Source organism: Gavialis gangeticus, unplaced genomic scaffold (genome assembly GCF_001723915.1).
Source record: "Gavialis gangeticus isolate Ggan-Ray unplaced genomic scaffold, GavGan_comp1, whole genome shotgun sequence".
NCBI classification, from domain to species: Eukaryota; Metazoa; Chordata; order Crocodylia; family Gavialidae; genus Gavialis; species Gavialis gangeticus.
This window is the reverse complement of record NW_017729024.1, coordinates 147,528,003-147,546,967: the sequence shown is the minus strand read 5'-3', so window position 1 is coordinate 147,546,967 and position 18,965 is coordinate 147,528,003. Positions and strand designations below refer to the sequence as shown.

General features: G+C 39.3%; 1 protein-coding gene across 1 annotated transcript in view; it reads left to right on the top strand.

Annotated features, from left to right (window-relative positions):
• The window catches only part of ITGA2 (integrin subunit alpha 2), a 125,848-nt gene that overhangs the window by 72,151 nt on the left and 34,732 nt on the right, over window positions 1-18,965 (top strand). The window contains exons 7-17 of the mRNA XM_019517878.1: window positions 1,705-1,853; window positions 2,687-2,837; window positions 3,590-3,755; window positions 4,156-4,229; window positions 6,216-6,354; window positions 9,712-9,857; window positions 10,501-10,644; window positions 12,950-13,153; window positions 13,997-14,133; window positions 15,293-15,432; window positions 16,910-17,061. Of these exons, the coding sequence (XP_019373423.1) occupies window positions 1,705-1,853; window positions 2,687-2,837; window positions 3,590-3,755; window positions 4,156-4,229; window positions 6,216-6,354; window positions 9,712-9,857; window positions 10,501-10,644; window positions 12,950-13,153; window positions 13,997-14,133; window positions 15,293-15,432; window positions 16,910-17,061 (1,602 nt within the window). The remainder of the gene's footprint in view (window positions 1-1,704; window positions 1,854-2,686; window positions 2,838-3,589; window positions 3,756-4,155; window positions 4,230-6,215; window positions 6,355-9,711; window positions 9,858-10,500; window positions 10,645-12,949; window positions 13,154-13,996; window positions 14,134-15,292; window positions 15,433-16,909; window positions 17,062-18,965) is intronic.

Genomic DNA, 18,965 nt, shown 5'->3' with positions numbered 1-18,965 from the left:
TTTCCTGAAATGTAAGATATACACTTATCTAAAGTTCACCCACTACAGTGCATCTGTTTTGAAATGTGCATCTAACTTGAACCCACCAGTTAATACCTCAGAAATTCAGTTGTGCAGCATAAAAATTCAAGACACGTTGCTGTGGAAAAAGAAACGTGAGAATCCAATTAAGAATCTGGAACTTAAAACACACAGTGCAAAGGCTGCCTGAGCAAACTCCTGCTAGGCCTTTCTTTCTTTTCAATTTTTTTCCTTAAACACAAAAAATCTGAAATCTAAAATCTACTATGTACACAGTTTTTACTCTGCAGACTGAGGCTCCTAGAGGTTAGAACATTCATGTATGAATTCAGCCACAGCACAAATACTCAGGGCCAAGCAGGTGAATCCAACACAGAGACCTACAAAAATGCTGACCAACTTCTTAAGTGCTGGAGAGATGATAGACACCTACGTTTTCTTTAGTAAAGGTATTTAAGTGCAGAGATGAATCCAGAAGGGGTATAGCAGCAGCCACACCCACTTTGGTTGTTTTGTACTCACAATGCGGGATCTGGCCAGAGTTCCTGCTTTCGTTCATTTCGGGAATGCAGAAGCTGAGCACTGCAGCCACTGCTCATCTGCTCCTTTCTCCTGCTGCTGAATTCAGTGGGGAGGAAGGGAAAAGGTGAACAGCAGCAGTGTTTCCCCCTTGGGCCCTGGAGCCATGTGAAAGCATGGGCTCCAGCCAGACCCTGCCCTGATCAGCTGGTTTGCTCAGAACTCATGGCTCATAGGACTCCAGCAGGAGTCCATGCTGACCAGGCAGTGAGCTCAGAGCTCCCTGTGCATATGTAGCATAGCCACCATGCCTTTCTCTGTTCCTAGATTCACTGCCAAAATTTTGTTTCTGTGTGTGAAAAAATGTAGAATAACTTTGTGACTGGTTCCTATCATGCCATGTGTAGGTAGCTGCACCCCTGTGGTTGGGAGTCTGCAGGTAATGGGGCTCCCAGCAGTAGGGGAGCATCATGAAATCCCACAGGTGGGAGCCCCATTAACTGATCTGGGCTCCCAGCCATGGGGGCACACAATGCACTCGTGAGGCTGGGAGCTTGCTACTTGCCACACAGGGGGAGCTCAGGATCACAATCCTGGGCTTCCCCTGCACCAGCAGTGTGGCGTGATACGATTTGATGCTCAATCCCACAATCGCACCTCATGTCATGCATGCATGACATCGCAGGAAGCTCAATTGTGTGGATCATACATCAGATCCCATCACACTTTTTTTACCTGGACATCTAGGAGGAGTCCAAAAGATAGCAGGGGAAAAGCACTATTAGCTGAGACCTCCTTATCCATGCCATACCAGTAAACATTACTCATGCCTGCTGTTCTAATAGAAGCTGTGTTGAGAACTTTTGAAGAAAAAAAAAATATAGTCATTATATAAGTTTTGGTTCATTGAATTTGTTATTGAGTAGGATAGATTAAAGACACAAGATGTAAATGTATGTGAGTTATGTATTGTTACATTTTGCTTTACAAAATGTGCATGAATGTTATTTGAGGTCATATGTACTGAAGGAAAAGTATAAATTCTTTTATATCTCTAGATATTGTACATCATTAGCTTGACAAAAAGAAGTTAGTATTATGATTCTGTGTGATTGATTTTAATGCAAGGCTTTATGCAAATATACTTTGTTTATTGTTGTTTAGGTTGGCTTAGTTCTATATGGTAATAAGCCAAGGGTACTATTCAACTTGAATACTTACAAAACAAAAGATGAAGTTGTTAAGGCAATGTCAAATACTGAGCAAAAAGGAGGAACTTTGACTAATACTTTCAAAGCTATTGACTATGCAAGGTAAAGTGTACTGGTAATTATTGTGATATGTTTCTAACTAAAGATCTTGCAAGGTGATGAGCTTGCCTTGAGGGTGCTACATTTAAAGTCAAAACAGGCTATATTTCAAATCCTGATGCAGTTACTCAGGTTATTCATTTAGGCCCCAGCTACATGTTATATATATTAATCAGCTGGTTAGTTACACAATAAATCTAGATTAGCCACACATACAAAGTAATTATCACACCATAAAAATGATTATCCAGTTATAAAAAGAACTAACCAGCTGTAAAGTTAGTGCTTGAAAGTGTGTAACAGCTTTATCTGTAGCTGGTTTCTATCCAGCTTTAATCTGAACAAATATCAGGGCCCTTAGGCACCTCTTCTGACTGCAGTGAAGACCAGGTTTTCAGTAGCATAGCACAGATATCTTCTTTAGTTTCCTTGCCTCATTGCTGTCACCTAAAATGGAGCCTATTTCTGACATTTTTGGCTTCATGGGAATATTGTGAGCAAAACTGGTGAAAACTTTTCACTTAAAATAATTTTTGGACAAAAAAACCCCTAGCTTCTTTGAAAAGAAAATGGACTTCCATTGGAAATATCATTTGTAGTTATTTTTTTCTCATTTTTTCAATTTTTAACTGTTGTTATGGCATTTGATCTCTGGGCAGCGCTTTTGAAACCCTAAGCATTATTTCTATAACTAGCTAAGATCTTTCATTTAAAGAGAAAAACATTGCCAATATATTTTGTTGAATATTAGTGATAGAAACATTAATTAATGTATGCATATAAAACAACATCTTTTAAATTCATTTCTGCTTAATAAGTCTAGTGCTTTGTTACAGGCGTCATGCTTTTTCCCCTGAGTCGGGGGGACGGCAGGCAGCCACAAAAGTAATGGTTGTTGTGACAGATGGTGAATCTCATGATGGTTCTGCTTTGGAAACAGTGATAGCTAAATGTAACGAAGACAAAATAACCAGATTTGGCATAGCTGTAAGTAATATTATTTTACTGCAATTTTGGCAAGAATGTTTTAATTAAAAGTGTATATATGTATGCGTCATTACATCACCAAGATGGGAATGGGATGGACCTCACATTTGGCAACCAATGTAATTTAAGTTTTTGTATATAATTAATAGTTTATATTAATTATCATTTTCGTTGGTTAATGTTCTTTGGCTTAAAAAGTAGGGTTAGTGAACCCTGACCATTCCTCAGTGTTATACTCTTTAGTTTCTTTTACATTTCTTTTCCCATTTGAGTTGTTTGTCATGTAAGAACACAATACTTCAAAGCTGGCAAGTTTGACAAAAATGGTTAAACAGTGTGGGTTTTGATTTTTTTTCCCACTGCCTTTCTCTGTGAATGGTCTTTTACAGATGTATGAAGGGAATGGAAGATGCTACAGTTTGATGTATCTGCTCTGTGCTCACTTGGCATGGGTGTAAATGGCTGCAGAAATTGCAAAGCTAGAGGGCTCGGATTCAATTTCTTGACCTTAATATTATGATTGCCATAATACTTTTTATTTTCTTATCTACTAACATCAGTTCATCTTACTATAAATGTCAGGTAGTCAATGTAAGATGTTGGGTTAAGAATTGCATGAATAATTTGTGGGGGAAATGGATTTTGGCTGGAGACTCTACATTAATTTCAATTTCCTGTCATATATCAAGTATCTGCATGTGTAATACTGATGGAATTAAGTCACACCAAGGTTTCTTTTTCTCTTTTTCAAGGTTTTAGGATACTTAATCAGAAATGAACTTGACACTAAAAATTTAATTAAAGAAATCAAAGGAATTGCTAGTCTTCCAACAGAAAAGTATTTCTTTAATGTGTCCTCTGAGGCTGCGCTTTTGGAAGAAGCAGGAACACTGGGAGACCGTATATTTAGTATAGAAGGTAATATACTCCAGGGGTCTTGAGAGCTATGCCAGCTTTTACCAGCTGAGGTACTGAAGGATTACAATAGTCTGTCTTCACACTGATATCCTTGTTAATATCTTGTAAATGTGGATGATTCCTGTGCCTTATTAAAATCTTGATAAATATTACCATTTAAATATTAGATTTCCATAGTCAGCAATGCTGAGTATGTTTTAAGAAGATGTGGAGTTTTGAAAGCATGTAATGTATTTGGTATTATTATATAATTATTGCTAATTATTTATTTGTCAAATTAAATATTCATTCCTGCTCCACTTGCCCTCATCAGCACCAGGATTGGGCTCAACATCTTGCACAAGTAATATTCTACTGGTTTAAAAAATATATGAATAACAAAGTTATGTTATTGCACCAGGTACAGATCAAGGCAATACATTCCAAATGGAAATGTCACAAGTGGGCTTCAGTGCTCTTTATTCACAAAAAAAGGTACGTATAGTGAATCATTTAGTGTTAGTATAGTGTCAGCATTGGCTTACACTAGATATAATAGAAATAACTAGAGATATAGAAATGCAACATAAATTAAGAATAATAAACAACAATACAGTATAAAAAACTACATTTTATTTATGATTTCTTCCAATATAAACAAGGAGAGCAGCACACCATGGTTTATCTGTATTAACATAAGCTGAAGGACCTGGCAGGTGTTATATTTATGGCGTGGTTATCGTATGAATCATGCTATAAATAGTAACAGTAGACGTGTCTACATGAGACACTACGTTACATCAGCAGACCCAAACAATAGTGTCAGTGGGCCCTTGCTGTAGCACGTCACTACAGTGACGTAGCAGCTACAAATAACTATGCAACAGCCGTTACTGCGCCATCTTTTAGTATTTCCTAAAGGAGGTACTAAATGACGGCGCTGTAACAATGGTGCTGTAGGGGTACATGTAGACGCACCCAGTGTGCCACACATTGAAGCCAATTTATACCATAATAATGTAACAGATGAGCCACAAAGACATTCCACATTTAATGTGGAACATCTTTATGCCTCAAAGTGTGTGGCATGTCAGGGCTACCTCACGCAACATTCCAATGCTCAGCTGAGCATCCGGATCCAACATGGAGCAACCGCAGGGTCTGGGATGCAACTGTCCCCTACCGAATCATCAGGATCAGGCCAGTGGCAGGCCTAAGTCTAGGACCTGGCCACCGCTACCCCACTTCCCCTCCTACCTGACTCTGGCCCTGATCCCCAGAGGCAGATGGGATCAGGGTTTGCCATGAGCCTGACTTTGGGGAGCTGTAAAAACTGCAGTTGCAGCCTAGCTGTGGGCGTACTTTCTAAATATCCCCAGGGACTGGAAATCAAGGATGTAGGGGCCTTTCCTTGATCTCTGGGACCTAACACTTAAAAACCCTGGTAGTTGTTCACAGTTGGAACCCAGCTAATTTTATGGCCTATTTCAAGAACTGTGTGGTATGTCAGGAAGCACAATTTTTGGGATCTGGCATAAAATTAATCAGATACCAATTGTGCAAGTAAATTAACATCTGTCAGCCATCTTGAGTTACAGCTCCCTGACATTGGTTTTTTATAAATTCATAAAAGAGGGAGAAAATATATTAGGTAAAGATGGAAATCCTATTTCATGCATTATACCATTTTCTAGTAATGATAATTAATGTTGAATAATCTGTTCTGCATTTAATAGGTTTTTTCAATTGCTTATGATTTTTCTCAAACAAATCCTGCAAATTAGAGCTCAAATTTTGGATGTTTGATTTCAATCCTGTGAGGATTTTTTTTTAAGTTTTTAGTCTGAAGAAACTACAGTACAGTATTTTTAAGTTAAGAATATTTTATGTTGTAACCTTATACATATAACTTAGAATAAATACTGTAATACTATAAAAATATTTTTCTTCATAAATAAGTTTTAGAACACTTCAACCACAGTTCTAGAGTTCCTAGGCTAAATATCTTAAATAGTGTTTAAATATTTTTTCAACTCTGAAAACCTAATAATTATCTCCATTTAGTTATTTCTTCCCCACAAAAAATTCTAAAGCAACTTAAAGGATGAAAAAGAACTCCAATATTAACCCAGTATAGATGGTATAAGAAATTGGGCACTTACGGATAGAAAACAGCAAAAATTAAGAAAGCTTTTCCAGTGTTTATTAAATTCGATACGACATCTTTATAGATTTGTAGGAGTATATTGGGTTAAAATTTTGTTAGGACTTGGATGCTGTCTTGCTGGTTGCAATATTAGAAGCCATTGTGTCCACAGAATTCAAGATCTTTATTTATTGTGCTGTCCAGCTCACACCTGAGTTTTACAAGTATTTAAATAGAATCACAATGATGATATAATTCACATAATTTATCTCCCAACTCCCTTGTGCTAACCAAAGAAGCAGGAAGTTCTTACATTTTAATTTTACTGCTTTAAGGACCTTCTGATGTTGGGTGCTGTTGGGGCTTATGACTGGAGTGGAACTGTAATTCAGGAGTCATCAAACAAAGCGACAACATTTCCTAGTCAAACATTTGAACAAATCCTACAAGACAGAAATCATAGTTCATACCTAGGTAAGGGGCTGAAATATTTATTGCCTAATATGTCAGAAGTTTATCCATCCTACAGAGTACTTTTAAAAACTGACTTGGGAGGAAAAAAGAATGCTGAACATTAGGCTTGTGTGAAGAAGCTAGTATTCACTTCGGATCTGGCCGATTTGGGGGACTTTTGGTGATTCGGATCACTGTCCTGATTCGATTCAGCCGAGTCTCATTCGGAGAGTCAGCTGCTGCTGAATCTCTGAATCAGCCAGGCCCATCCCCCACCCACTCTCCCAGCCTGGCAATGGCTGCCCTGCCTGCCTCAGCTCCTGGTACTTGTTAAAAAAAAAAGCCCTGGCTCACCGGATGCTGCCAGGCAGGGGGGCGATTCCTGCTGCCCCCCACTGCCCCACGCTGCATGAACCCCACTCCCCCAGCCCCCCATGGGTGCCCCGCCTGAGCCAGCTGCAGCCCTTTAAGGAAAAAAAAATTAGAAAACCCCCGAACTCACCACTCCTGCTGGCAGGGGGGTGATCTCTGCTGCCGCCCACTGTCCCACACCATGTGGGGGGGCTCTGCATGAGCCCCCCAAAGTCCCAAGGCCACTACAGGAGCAGTGAGTCCCTGGGCTTTTCTTGGTTACTTTTTCTTAAAGGGCCAGAACTGGCCCGGGTGGGGCACCCATGGGGGGGATGGGGGAGCAGAGGGTGGGGGGTGGCTCATGGCAGAGCTCCCCATGCAGCATAGGCAGTAGGGGGCAACAGGGATCACCCCCCACGGCCCCCCCCTTCAGGCAGCACTTGGTGAGCACCAGGGCTTTTCTTTAAAGAACTGAGTGGGAGGAGTGGGGTGGGGAGATGGGCGAGCAGGTGGGGGGGCTGGAGGAGCAGGGGGGGTTGTGGGGCTGGCAGGGGTTCCCCCATGGTCCCCTCCCCTAGTATTTACCAGCTTGGAGTCAGCTGCAGCTCCCTGCTGCAGCCACCGGGGACTACCTGAATCATCAAAGCTCTCCAAATCTTTTCTGAAGATTTGGAGAGCTTTGAATCAATTCAGGCCTTTTAAATTGGTCCCCTGATTCAATTCAGATTCGGAGATTCGGCCACCAAATCGGGCCGAATCTCCTCCACATCGAATCACCACCCGAAGCTTCGTACAGTCCTACTGAACATTAATCTGTTTTATTTACTGATCATGGATTCAACAAAATCCTTTATTATTTTAGTTCTCCATAAAATATGGATGAATAACTGAAATGTTAATGGGATGTTCTGAAATATCCTTTAAAAAATCACAAGGATATAAGATGTTAAAGGAACTGGAAAAGGCTATATAGTGCATTAAATTTATGACCATTATTTCTGTTTACCTATTTATTCCTCCATTACAACTAGATCAAAAGCTGCTCAGTTGTCATCAGCTCATCTATGCTCTTTCTTTCTATTGTCTTTTTCAGTTTGGTTCATGGCTTTAGAAACATGACTAGAGTTTAACAGAAGTTTTATGAATATCCACTGTTTGTTTTCAGAATCATTTCTGTACTCAGCCAAACCAGCCAACTTGATTCTCTTAGTTCAGGGCTGTCCAACTTCTGGGCCACTGGGGGCATAGGCAACACGTAGGGGGGCACGTGCCCCCCCGAGATTGGCTACCACTGAACCTGCCATGGCTTCTCTGGGTGGTTGAGACTCGCACACGTCCCCTTCCTTGCCACCATGTACACAGCCTGCTTTCTCCCCTTCCCCATACCATCCCTGTCAGGTATACCGTGCTGGAAGCCTAGCTCTTTTACTTGCCATGTCTGCATCTTGTGAGGCCTAGCTCCTTCCCCTGTTGTGCATGCAGCATGCACAGTTACACTCCCTTCCTCCTTTCTAGGCACACTATGCAAGTAGCAGCCCTCCTGCTGCCACTGCACATACAGCCTGGCTCCTTTTCCTGCTGCATGTGCAGCCTCCAAAGTCCAGCTTCTTTTTTTTTTCCTGAGTGAAGCATAAGCATCTTGGAGACACTGCTGCACCCACAGCCCGGGTACTCCAGCTGTACTAGCCCACCCCTTGGCATCAGGGGTAAGAACCAGAAGCTGGGAGAGGAAGGGGGAATCCAGAGAACCCTGCTGGCACTGGAGCAGGAGCTCCACTGAAGTGGAGTGGTGGTTGGGCAGCAGTCCAAGGACACATGCTAACCTCTTGCATGCCACATATAGCCCATAGGCCACCAGTTGGATAGCCCTGTCTTGGTTTATTAATCTGCCATGTTACATCAACTATTTTTTGAAAACTTATCTTCTCTGGCACCTTATTACTAAAAGAATACTTATTCACAAGTTAAGTATCAATTTCCTATCCTTGAAATATTTGCACGTAGTAGAATTTACTTACTAACTTTTTTCTTCTTTACCATGTTCTGCTTTCTGTGGTTTGGTGAGATCCTGTATCCACCACACTGACACATTATGCACTTTGAAAAAGGAAGAGATAGGAGAGGGTCATATAGTTTGTAATGCTTAAAAAGATCATTTTTATTTGGGTTTTCATCATTTATCTGTGCTAGCTTTGTTTTCTCTCTTAGTGACAGACTGCTCCGTTGATCCCCCTGGCATCTTACCAATGCCCAATATAAGGCTTTCCCTAGAACAAATTTATATATTGCCTGAGAAGACCTCTCCTTTTTTAATACTGATTTGAATTAATTCAAGGTGCACATTTTCAAAATCACTTATTCTGATTTATTTTAGCTGCCTTATAGGAAGTGGTGAGAAGTTGTGTCCTAACTGTGTTTTGCTCTTCAGTGTAAGCTGAGGTACTATAAAACAAAACAATTTACTTCTCTTCTGTTAAAGTAAAGTTAGTGTAGTAAAGCAAAAGATACTGTATATACAGGCTTACAGTGGATTTATATGGATTTAAAATGTTTTCAGGTATTAAAGACATTCAAAGCAGTGGTATTGTGTCTTGCGGAAGAGGATGGTGAGGCTATTATAGTAACTAGGTATTTCTCTGCAGGCCTACCCAGCGTGAAGATTGGCTCAGATGTTTTGTCCTCATTCGTTATTCTAGGGCTACCATTTCTACCATCACACCCAGATGACCTCTTTGTACTCAGCACCTTACTAAATAGACAAGACTATTGTCAGAGTTTCTCTGTCCAAGTGCTAAAAGAATTTTTATTTTGTTTTCTACCTTTGAAAACAATATCTTCCTAATAAATTCAAGCATAAGTGAATTTGGTACATACATGTAACATATCTTCTAAACCCAAATCTCCAACCTGGCTGCATAAATGTCCATAACTAAGACACCAGATCATTTCATCTATACTGCTTTTACTGATAACTAACTCTACTTTTCCCTGATATCTCATATGTAGCATGTTAACTTCTGTTCCCAGGTTATTCTGTTGCTGTTATCTCAACTCAAGAGGCTGTTTATTTTGTCGCTGGTGCACCAAGATCCAATTACACTGGCAGAGTAGTGGTTTATGATGTTGACAGTCATGGCAATGTCACAGTCATTCAGTCCCAGAGAGGAGAGCAGGCAAGTATAAATATTTGATCACCAACATTAATTCTGTAGATGTCTATTTTTTTTAAGACACAGCAGTAAAAATACTTATTCATATTTGCTCTGTTATACATTTCTTTTGAAAATTCATATTCCTGGAAAACATTTAGAATCCTATTTGACCCTTTCACTGCAGCTATGCTCTTTCAATGTTTAAGACACATTCTGTAACTTTCAGAGAGTGCTGTATTTTTCTGATTATGCTTACATGCAGTCAACCCTGCATGTAAATTAACCCTGCATTTTCAGGCTTTGGTGTAGGGGAGAGAGCTTTTTTCCTTAAGGATAGTAAATACGTACCAATAAAGACCTTGAACAGCTTTTGCTCTTGACAAATCCCATCAAATCAAATAGCTAAGAAAAGGATCCAATGGGTTGAATACGCTAAAAATATTGTTTTAAAAAGTACACTAAACAGGTTTCTGATTTGGCATTTTTATTGCGCACACAAAAATATTGCAAGTAGTCAAGTCCATAACATTCAAGGCCCAATTTTTAGTTTGTCCACTCATTATATAATTTGAGTGTGATCTTTATGGTTCTTCTGGAGGATCATGTTCTAAAATAGTATAATTTATAACATATATAAAAATGACTCTCTTGCTGTCAATTTCAGATTGGGTCTTACTTTGGCAGTGTGGTATGCTCAGTGGATGTTAACAGAGATTCAGTTACAGATGTGCTATTAGTGGGGGCACCGATGTTTATGAATGACCTAAAGAAAGAAGAAGGAAGAGTTTACATGTTCTCCATAAGACAGGTAATAATTAAATGGATGGATAGCTTGCATTGAGACTTGGCATCTATATCTTTCATATTTTCAGTTCTTACTCCAGGCTTCTGGTAATGAAGTCTTACTGAGAAGTGGAGTTATAACTACAATTGATCAAGGAATCATACTGTACCAACAAATAACAAAAAGTGATCCATGACCTAAAAAGCTTACAGCCATAATATTTTGGCCAGTGAATCATTTGCAGTCTGATTCTGATTTTGGCAAATCTGTTCAGTAGTTGTTTTTCTTCCCAAAATCATTCTGATAAATGATCTCTGCTTATGCATTGTCTGCAAACCATTAAATTGCTTATTCTCTATTTATTATTCATGGTTTCTCATTTCTCACCTCACCTCACCTCACTTAAGCCACAGAATATTATTTCTGCCTCATGATTGGCTGACTCAAATCTTTTAAAATCCTCTAAACAACAAACATCCAGGAGATATTTTCAAATGACTGAATATTGGCATTAAAACTCCTGAAACTTTTGGAATCCATGAACAGCCTCAAGAGTGAGTGGTAAACACCATATTCAAGATAATTCCATTAATCATAGAAAACAGAATGCAGATTTTTATTTGTGAAACCTACAGATTAAGCGGTGTTACTCTTCTCCTGATTAGAGCTACCCTTACAGATTTGGTTGTATAGCACCTGTATTGAAACCAAACAGTCAAATCAAGTAGCATATAAGGACGGCAAAGCTGTTGCCTATGTGAGTCGGTGGATAGATCAGTCCCTATCTGCAAAATAGTTTTGTATTTGTTTTTTTTTTTAACTTGGAAATCTCTTGTAGGGAACACAGACAGTTTCAGGGAGAGTGGAGGTCCCATAGAGAGGTTTCTTATCTGCAGAACTGAGTGTGGGGGGTGAAAAATGAATTCTCACTTCTCAGAGTTCCAACTCTGCTTTTACAGGCTGCTAAGCAGGACAAAAGTGCTACTGTTGACAGCTGACATACCAGCTCTATGTGGCAATGGAAAATTAGGCAAAAAGAAAAAAGAAAAATAGAACTTGATGTAAGAGGTTTTCAGTTTTGTAAATCAAATAGATTGGGAAATGTCTTAACACTTTTCTTCTGTTTAAGTGACACAATTAATTTTATTTTAAAAATATTTGTCAGAATGTGGAGAGTCAGTAATTTAAATGGGGGAGGGGCAGGGTATAATCTGGCCCCTGGTGCCACCCGGCTTCCCGTGGGTCTTAGAGTGACCCACAGGTAGTATGGGGTGCACCATATGGGGTGCACCAGATGGCCCCATGCACTGCAAATGGTACCCACTGTGGCTTGTGTCCCAGAGCAGCAAAGCCCCAGAGTGGTCATGTGCCACCTTTAGCATCATGTTCTTGGGCCATGCAGCAAAGCCCTCTAGCAGTAGTTCCAGGGCCACGCAGCACAGTGTTGTAGTGGCAGCTCCAGGCCATGCAGCACAGCCCCAGCATTTGGCTGCCACATACAGCACAGTCCTTAAGTGGCCAGAGCAGGACCAGGAGGCCCATGGTGGCCTCTCCAGGACTTGCACTGGATCCGGAATGCATGGTTGGTCTCTGGGTCTGGTCTGGCCCATGGACCATCCCTGTGCCACTTATCTTTCCCACTCATCCAGATGCATACTACAGGGCCAGGTAAGTTTGACACCCCTTATGTAAAAATAAAGTTGATTTGTATCATTTACATATATCACCAGAATTAAATTGCTAGCCATTTTGGATAAACAATCTGGCCAGCATTTCTAGCATTTTTTGTATACAAAGCAGTGACATAAAGCATGGCAGCTATGAAGATATAAATGATTCTTCCATGCTTTTTTCCTTAGTTGACATGAAAATGTTCAAGGAATGAAAAATTTACACACCTGGGTTTTGCATTAGTTAGCTAGGAAGTTCTGGCCCTCTTTCAAAGAATTATGGCCAGTCACAAAAATTCCCATTTCCTGTGCATAAGAATTGGTAAACCAAAACTGGAAATTTTAGTTATTGATGTATCTTCTAAAAATTTCAAAATACTTAAAACAATAACATAAAGACACAGAAGATCTTTAAGACATATTTAAGTTTATATTAGCTGTAATTCTTTGTTATGCAAAATATGTTTTATTTTTTTCTTCTGAAGTATTTGCCACAGTTATGGGATATAACATTGCAAACTAGACAGTGGGTTTGCAGATGAAATTCAGTGTTGCTAAGACCAAGTTAATACACATTAGAAATAATAATACACAGATTTTTTTTCCATTTTGTTTGATCTAGTAAAACAATATTTTTGTTTTCTTTCTTTATTTTTAAGGGAATTTTAGATCAACGAGAACTCTTAGAAGGTCCAAATGGGTTAGAAAATGCTCGGTTTGGATCTGCTATTGCAATGCTTTCAGACATTGATTTGGATGGTTTTAATGATGTGATAATAGGCGCACCTTTAGAACACCAAAATGCTGGAGCAATTTACATTTACAATGGAAATCAAAGGACACTTCGCACCAAATATTCCCAGGTAAATTACTTTGTTAAATACTATTATATTCCAAGTCTTATGTTTCAATATGACAATTGAGCTAGATTCAAGATGGAAGATTAATTAAAATGAGGGTTTATTCTGAGCCGCTCCTTTTTCCTCTTTAAATAGCAGCATTGTCTTCTGTTCGCTTTTTCAACACCATTTACATTATTACTGTGAAGATGAGACTGGTAGCATTGATATTAAAGGTGGAGGGATAAGTGACATGAACATATGTGGGGAAGAAGTATGAGGATACTATGTATTTTTGACTTTTGTACACCAAGGAAACTCACTTCCTGAAAAGTATTTTTTCAGGCTTTTTTTGCAACTTTTTCTAGCTGTGGTAGACCAGCAAATATTGGATTAATCCCAAATCTGAAATCTTTCAATATATAGTAGCTAAGGAAGAGACTTGGAAAGAAATGCATGAAAATTTTGCATCCAGCTTCAATACACTACTAATAATAATAACAGTAACTATAATAGTACCACCTGTATGGTAGTGTTATTGTTGTTGTTTTTAGCAAAATAGTTTTTCAGTGAGAACTTTCCTCCTGCTGAAAGGCTTGTTAAATTCCATTAAATTTATTATACTTGGCCATATTGATTGATGGGAATAAAATTATCTAGTAAAGGAAAGCTGGAATACAGCAATCTGTTAACTTGGGACCAGAGGAAAAAATTGCTTAAAAATAATACAGAAAATATCCACAAAAAATTGTCTGAATGAGTATGTTACATATTAACACAGTGCCCCTAAAATTCAAATGCTAATGCTTCTCTTTGTAGAGATTAACAATTATGTGCAACATTGATTAACCAGGCTCTTTTTTCCAGAAAATTACAGGATCAGACTCTGCTTTTAGAAAGCAACTCCAGTACTTTGGAAGATCAGTAGATGGGCTCAGAGACTTAAATGGTGACAACATGACTGATGTTTCTGTTGGTGCTGACGGAAATGTCGTGCAACTCTGGTTTGTCAGTTACTTTAATCAGATAGTTTTTTTTAATATTTCAAGTGTAAGCGGGGTACAGTCATTTAACAAAATGGAGGAAAAAACTGCTATGGGTATGGAGCTAATTTTGTTCTTTGTAATTATGCTAACATAGTAGCAAATTAAAAAAAAGCATTGGACTCAATTACTTTTAATAACAAATGACATTTTGATAGACTGTCTTGCTTGGAAGAGTTGTCCAGTAAAGTAAGCACGTAGAGCAGTGGAAAAAAAAATTGGCACCCTTTTTTGGCAAAATTTATTTTTTGTCCGGAAAGCAATTGCCAAGACAGTTTTGTCAATTCTACAAAAAAATCACTTCACAAGCAGAAAATGTTGTGTGCTTTCGTAAGCCATGTTTTTTTCCCCATGCACATTAGAGTACAGCTTAGTTGAAACACAACTTTATAAATAGTTTCTCTCTCTCAGTGACTTTTGTCCATATCAGGACTGGTTATTATGAGAGGCATCTTTCTTTGAAAAAAAAAAGTGTTCATTAATAAAGAAATGTAACTTTTCTGCATTTCCTCAGATAATGTCAGGGACTTTCCTAAAAGAACGATTTAGGGACAGTTGCCCTGAAAGTCAAATATAAGAGTGTGATTTGTTCTAACTGGTGAAAAATTATTAAAAGTTCATGAAAACAATCATGCAAGAGACGAGGATTTCTTAGGGTGATATCTTCTATTGGACCAACTTATGTAGGTGGGATAAAGTTAGATGAGCTTTTGGATGAAAGACATTCTTCATCAGGTCTCACTCCCCATAAATATCCCATTATGTTATATCAGGGGTTTTCAACCTTTTTGGAGCAATGTACCAAAGGAGGATGGTGCGTGGCAGTGCTTCCCCACCTGCCCACGTGTACCTCCTAGGACCTTCTCAAGTACCCCCGATGTTATATCAACTACCATGATTACATAAGAAATGTTTCAAAAAGAGGATTAGCCATTTTAAACCTACTTTTTACCTACAGCTACGCTTGTGAAATCCAAAGAAAACTACCTACCAAGCTGGCATGTTGTTTACAGTAGGAACCAATAACCAAAATATTACAGGCAGGCCCATCCCAGAATAAAGTTTCTGATTTATCAAGAGTCCTTAAAACCCCACTTAGCTATTTGTTTTTATGTTTCAGGTCACAAAGCATTGCAAATGTCTCCATCGGTGCCACATTTGCACCTGAAAAAATCAGTCTACTGAACAAGAACACTGAGATACTTGTTGACATATGTTTTGATGCCACATTTAGGCCTGCTAATAGAAATAACCAAGTGGGTAAGAACAGCCACCACATTGTTTACATCAGTTTTGTTGATAATGTTGTAATGTAAATATAAAGGAAAATTAAAAACAAACCCTGGATGACAAACCAGAAAAGAAGGAATTACCACAATATTTAACTATAAAATATATTTATTTGTTTCATTTTTAAATCCCAGCTGATAGTATTTCCTTATTGTCTTTTAAAGGAAGTTCTCCTTCACTTTCAAGGGACAGGGCAGTCTCCTCACATCTTCTACCACAAAGTACCATTAGGGAGAGGAATAAAGGTCAGGGATATCAAGTAATTTTACTGTTATTCCCCCTTGAACTCACCAGCTAGTCTTTGGCTGGGCCACTCTGATCAGCTTTGGAGAGATAAGGAAGTAGAAAACACTAGGTCTTGTCTGTGCAATACTGTTAAAAGCAACAGCAGCCAACATATTTAACAAAACTAGTCACCCAAGCCAAGTGCTTTGTGCTGAACTTTCTGCTCCATCTGATGAGCAGAGGCAAGCTATTGTTCTGGAAAATAAAGAAGAAAACCCCCCCAATTATATGATTATTTAAATGCAAACCTTGGTTACTCAGTAGTCTGGTCTATCTGAGCTTTTAGGAAATTAATGATTTTCAAAAAGGAGCCTACTGATCTTCAAATATTTATGATAAAAGCATGGGGAAAATTTTACAAGAGGCTCACCTGTTACAATTGGCAACATAAGTTTGATCATTTTTCCACTTCATATGACGAGTGCCAGTGCTCATGACCAGGGATCCTGGTTTTCTCTGATTTAAAAAAAATACCCAATTTTCAGTTTAAAAAAGTAACCCCAAATCCCCATTTTCCATGATTTAGATGAAACACCAGTAATATATATAGATATCTATAGGTATAGATAGATATCGATATAGATATAGTGGCGTTTCATTTTAATCAAGGAAAAATGTGGATTTGGGGTTACCTTTTTTTAACTGAAAATTGGGTATTTTCTTAAATCGGAGAAAACCATGAACCCTGATCATGACTGTTAAGCAACAAAATAAAATTGAATTTTTACAATAGTAGCCATAGTATTTTTTTTTTAATCTTCAAGCTGACAAATTATATTTCAGGGACTAAAATATGCAGTATTCTGTAGGTTTCTGGGATCTGATTGTGGTGTGTTTATCTATAATATTCTTGGTGTTACAGACTGGCCTCCTGCCCAAATTATAGATGTGTACATCTGTAGGAGATAATGTATTGATTGCCATTTGATATGCTCTTTATAGATATGAACATTTATTTAAGCATTTTAACTCTGTTAGACTAACTTTAGTAGGAAGATAGACCACTGTAGTTCTGAGACTGCTTTGGTTGCACTCTTAACACAAAACAGTAAAATATTTAGGTTTTCTGGCAAAACCAATCATTCCCTAATATTGAAGCCAAATGCCGTGTGATTACTGTGAAAGCCAAGCTCAGCAAAAATGTTGTTCATTCTTTTTCTAGCAATTAGATACAATGCAACACTGGATGCTGATCTCCAGTCATCTAGAGTGACTTCCAGAGGATTATTTAAAGAAAACAATGATAGGTATCTGCAGAAGGATTTTATAGTAACTCACGAAAAGAATTGTGTTCGGCACATCTTTAATGTACAGGTGAGCACAATTTCAAACTTCCTCATGTCAAAAGCCACCTATGACTTAATTTTACATGATTTTGTCATAACTTTTATCATGACTTGCATCCAAAAAGAGAACTGTGTGTTATGGTCATTAGCTAATCTAATGTAACCTAATCTAAGGTAATCCTGTGTAATCAATTTGCTTCTAAAGCATCACATGCAGCTTAAAAATACAGTGTGAAGTCCTAGATCTATTGAAGTAACAGAAGAAATTAAATTCTTAGACACATAGGGTGCTTGTACATGCAACGGGGGTTTAGTTCTCCCTAAATTGAAACAGTGATTTTCTTTTTAATGACCCAATTAAAAACCCACCATTTCAATTTAGGGACTTCCATGATGTCACGTGACATCACAGTGCATCACAGCTGCCTGTTGGCTCACTCACTGTCCGTCTCCTCCCCCCACAACCTTGCAGGCTCCACCAGAAAAAAAGTATTGCAGTGAGGGGCCCAGTCTTCTTCTCTTCATCCCTCCCCCCCGAGACTTCTTGCCTCTTCCGCAGAAACAGGGGCAAGCTGCCAACAGGCTGAGCAGTCCCTGAGCTGCAGAGGACCCCGGTTCTTTCCTCCATGGTGGCAATGAACTCCCAGGCAGCACCTGCCCGCTAGAAGCCCACCTGGGTGGTCTCAGGGAGTGCCGCAGCCACACAGGGAAGCACTGTACAGCTCACGCTAGCAAGCAGGCTACGGGAGGAAAAAAAAGATGCTTTTTTCTTTTTTTTTTTTTTCTTAGTGAAGCCTGCCCCTGAGCTGTGTGGGGCCTGGTGCTTCCCTCCACAATGGTGGCACCCCCCAGGACCTCCCAGGTCAGGTGCCTGCAGGTGGGTGCTGTCTGGGAGACGCCGCCACCATATAGGAAAGATCCAGGGTCTCTCACACCTCAGGGGCCACTTGGCCTCCCGGCAGCTTGCCCCCTGCCCTTGGGAGAGACCGGTAGGCTCCAACGCCCCATGCACCATCCCCGCCACCTTCCCGCCACATGGGACTACCCAGGAATGGGCTGGCTTGCCCCTGGGGCAAAGCGACAGGGTAGCAGGAGGGTGGCTTGATATGCTGGTGGCAGACGATGGTGCATGGGATGTTGCAAGCCCAAGCTTCCCTGAGTCCGTCTCAGCTTCCAGCACCCCACACACCATTGCACTTTGTTACGTAGCAAACTAAAATACCTCTGAAAGGTTTTACCTTGCTATGTAACAAAGTTATTTAAAGTTAAATACGACACAGAACATGTACATCATCATGAAATTAAAGTGGAATACACCACTAAACATGTAAACAGCAATGCCATTAACACAGTTCAGAAGGGCAGTTAAGCCAGTTTAAAGGCCAATTTTGTCATATGTACAAGCACCCATAGGCTCTTACGGCTAGAAGGGACAATCTAATCATCTGGTTTGATCATTTTCATAAAGTAAGTGAAAGAACCTCACCTTACCCAGCCCATGGTTTCGTTTGGGTTAGGTTCACCTTGCAGAGGAAATTGTTCTATAATTGGCTGAATCCAGGTATATGTGACATAAATTTTACTTTAAAAAGTAGACTAAACATCTTGGGTAGTCTTCTGGTGTGTGCCAGGCCTTGAATGATGTACACAGGTAGAAAAGCTCACCCTGTCATGCTCCTTTAAAACAATGAACACAACCCCAGGGCTTAGATCTGCAGTAAGCTTCTTGCATAATTCCAAGAGGGAGGTTGAAAATGTGACAGGAAACAAATTCTATTATTGCTGCTTTTGTTTAAAAGAGAATAAAATGCATAAACTCATCTGCTTACTGAAGGTCAGATACATTAAAGGTAACCTCTCCCTGCCTCTTTGTGGGAATTACCTCCTTCCTTCATTCACTCAGCAACTGTTTGAGGCAAATACATTAGATCC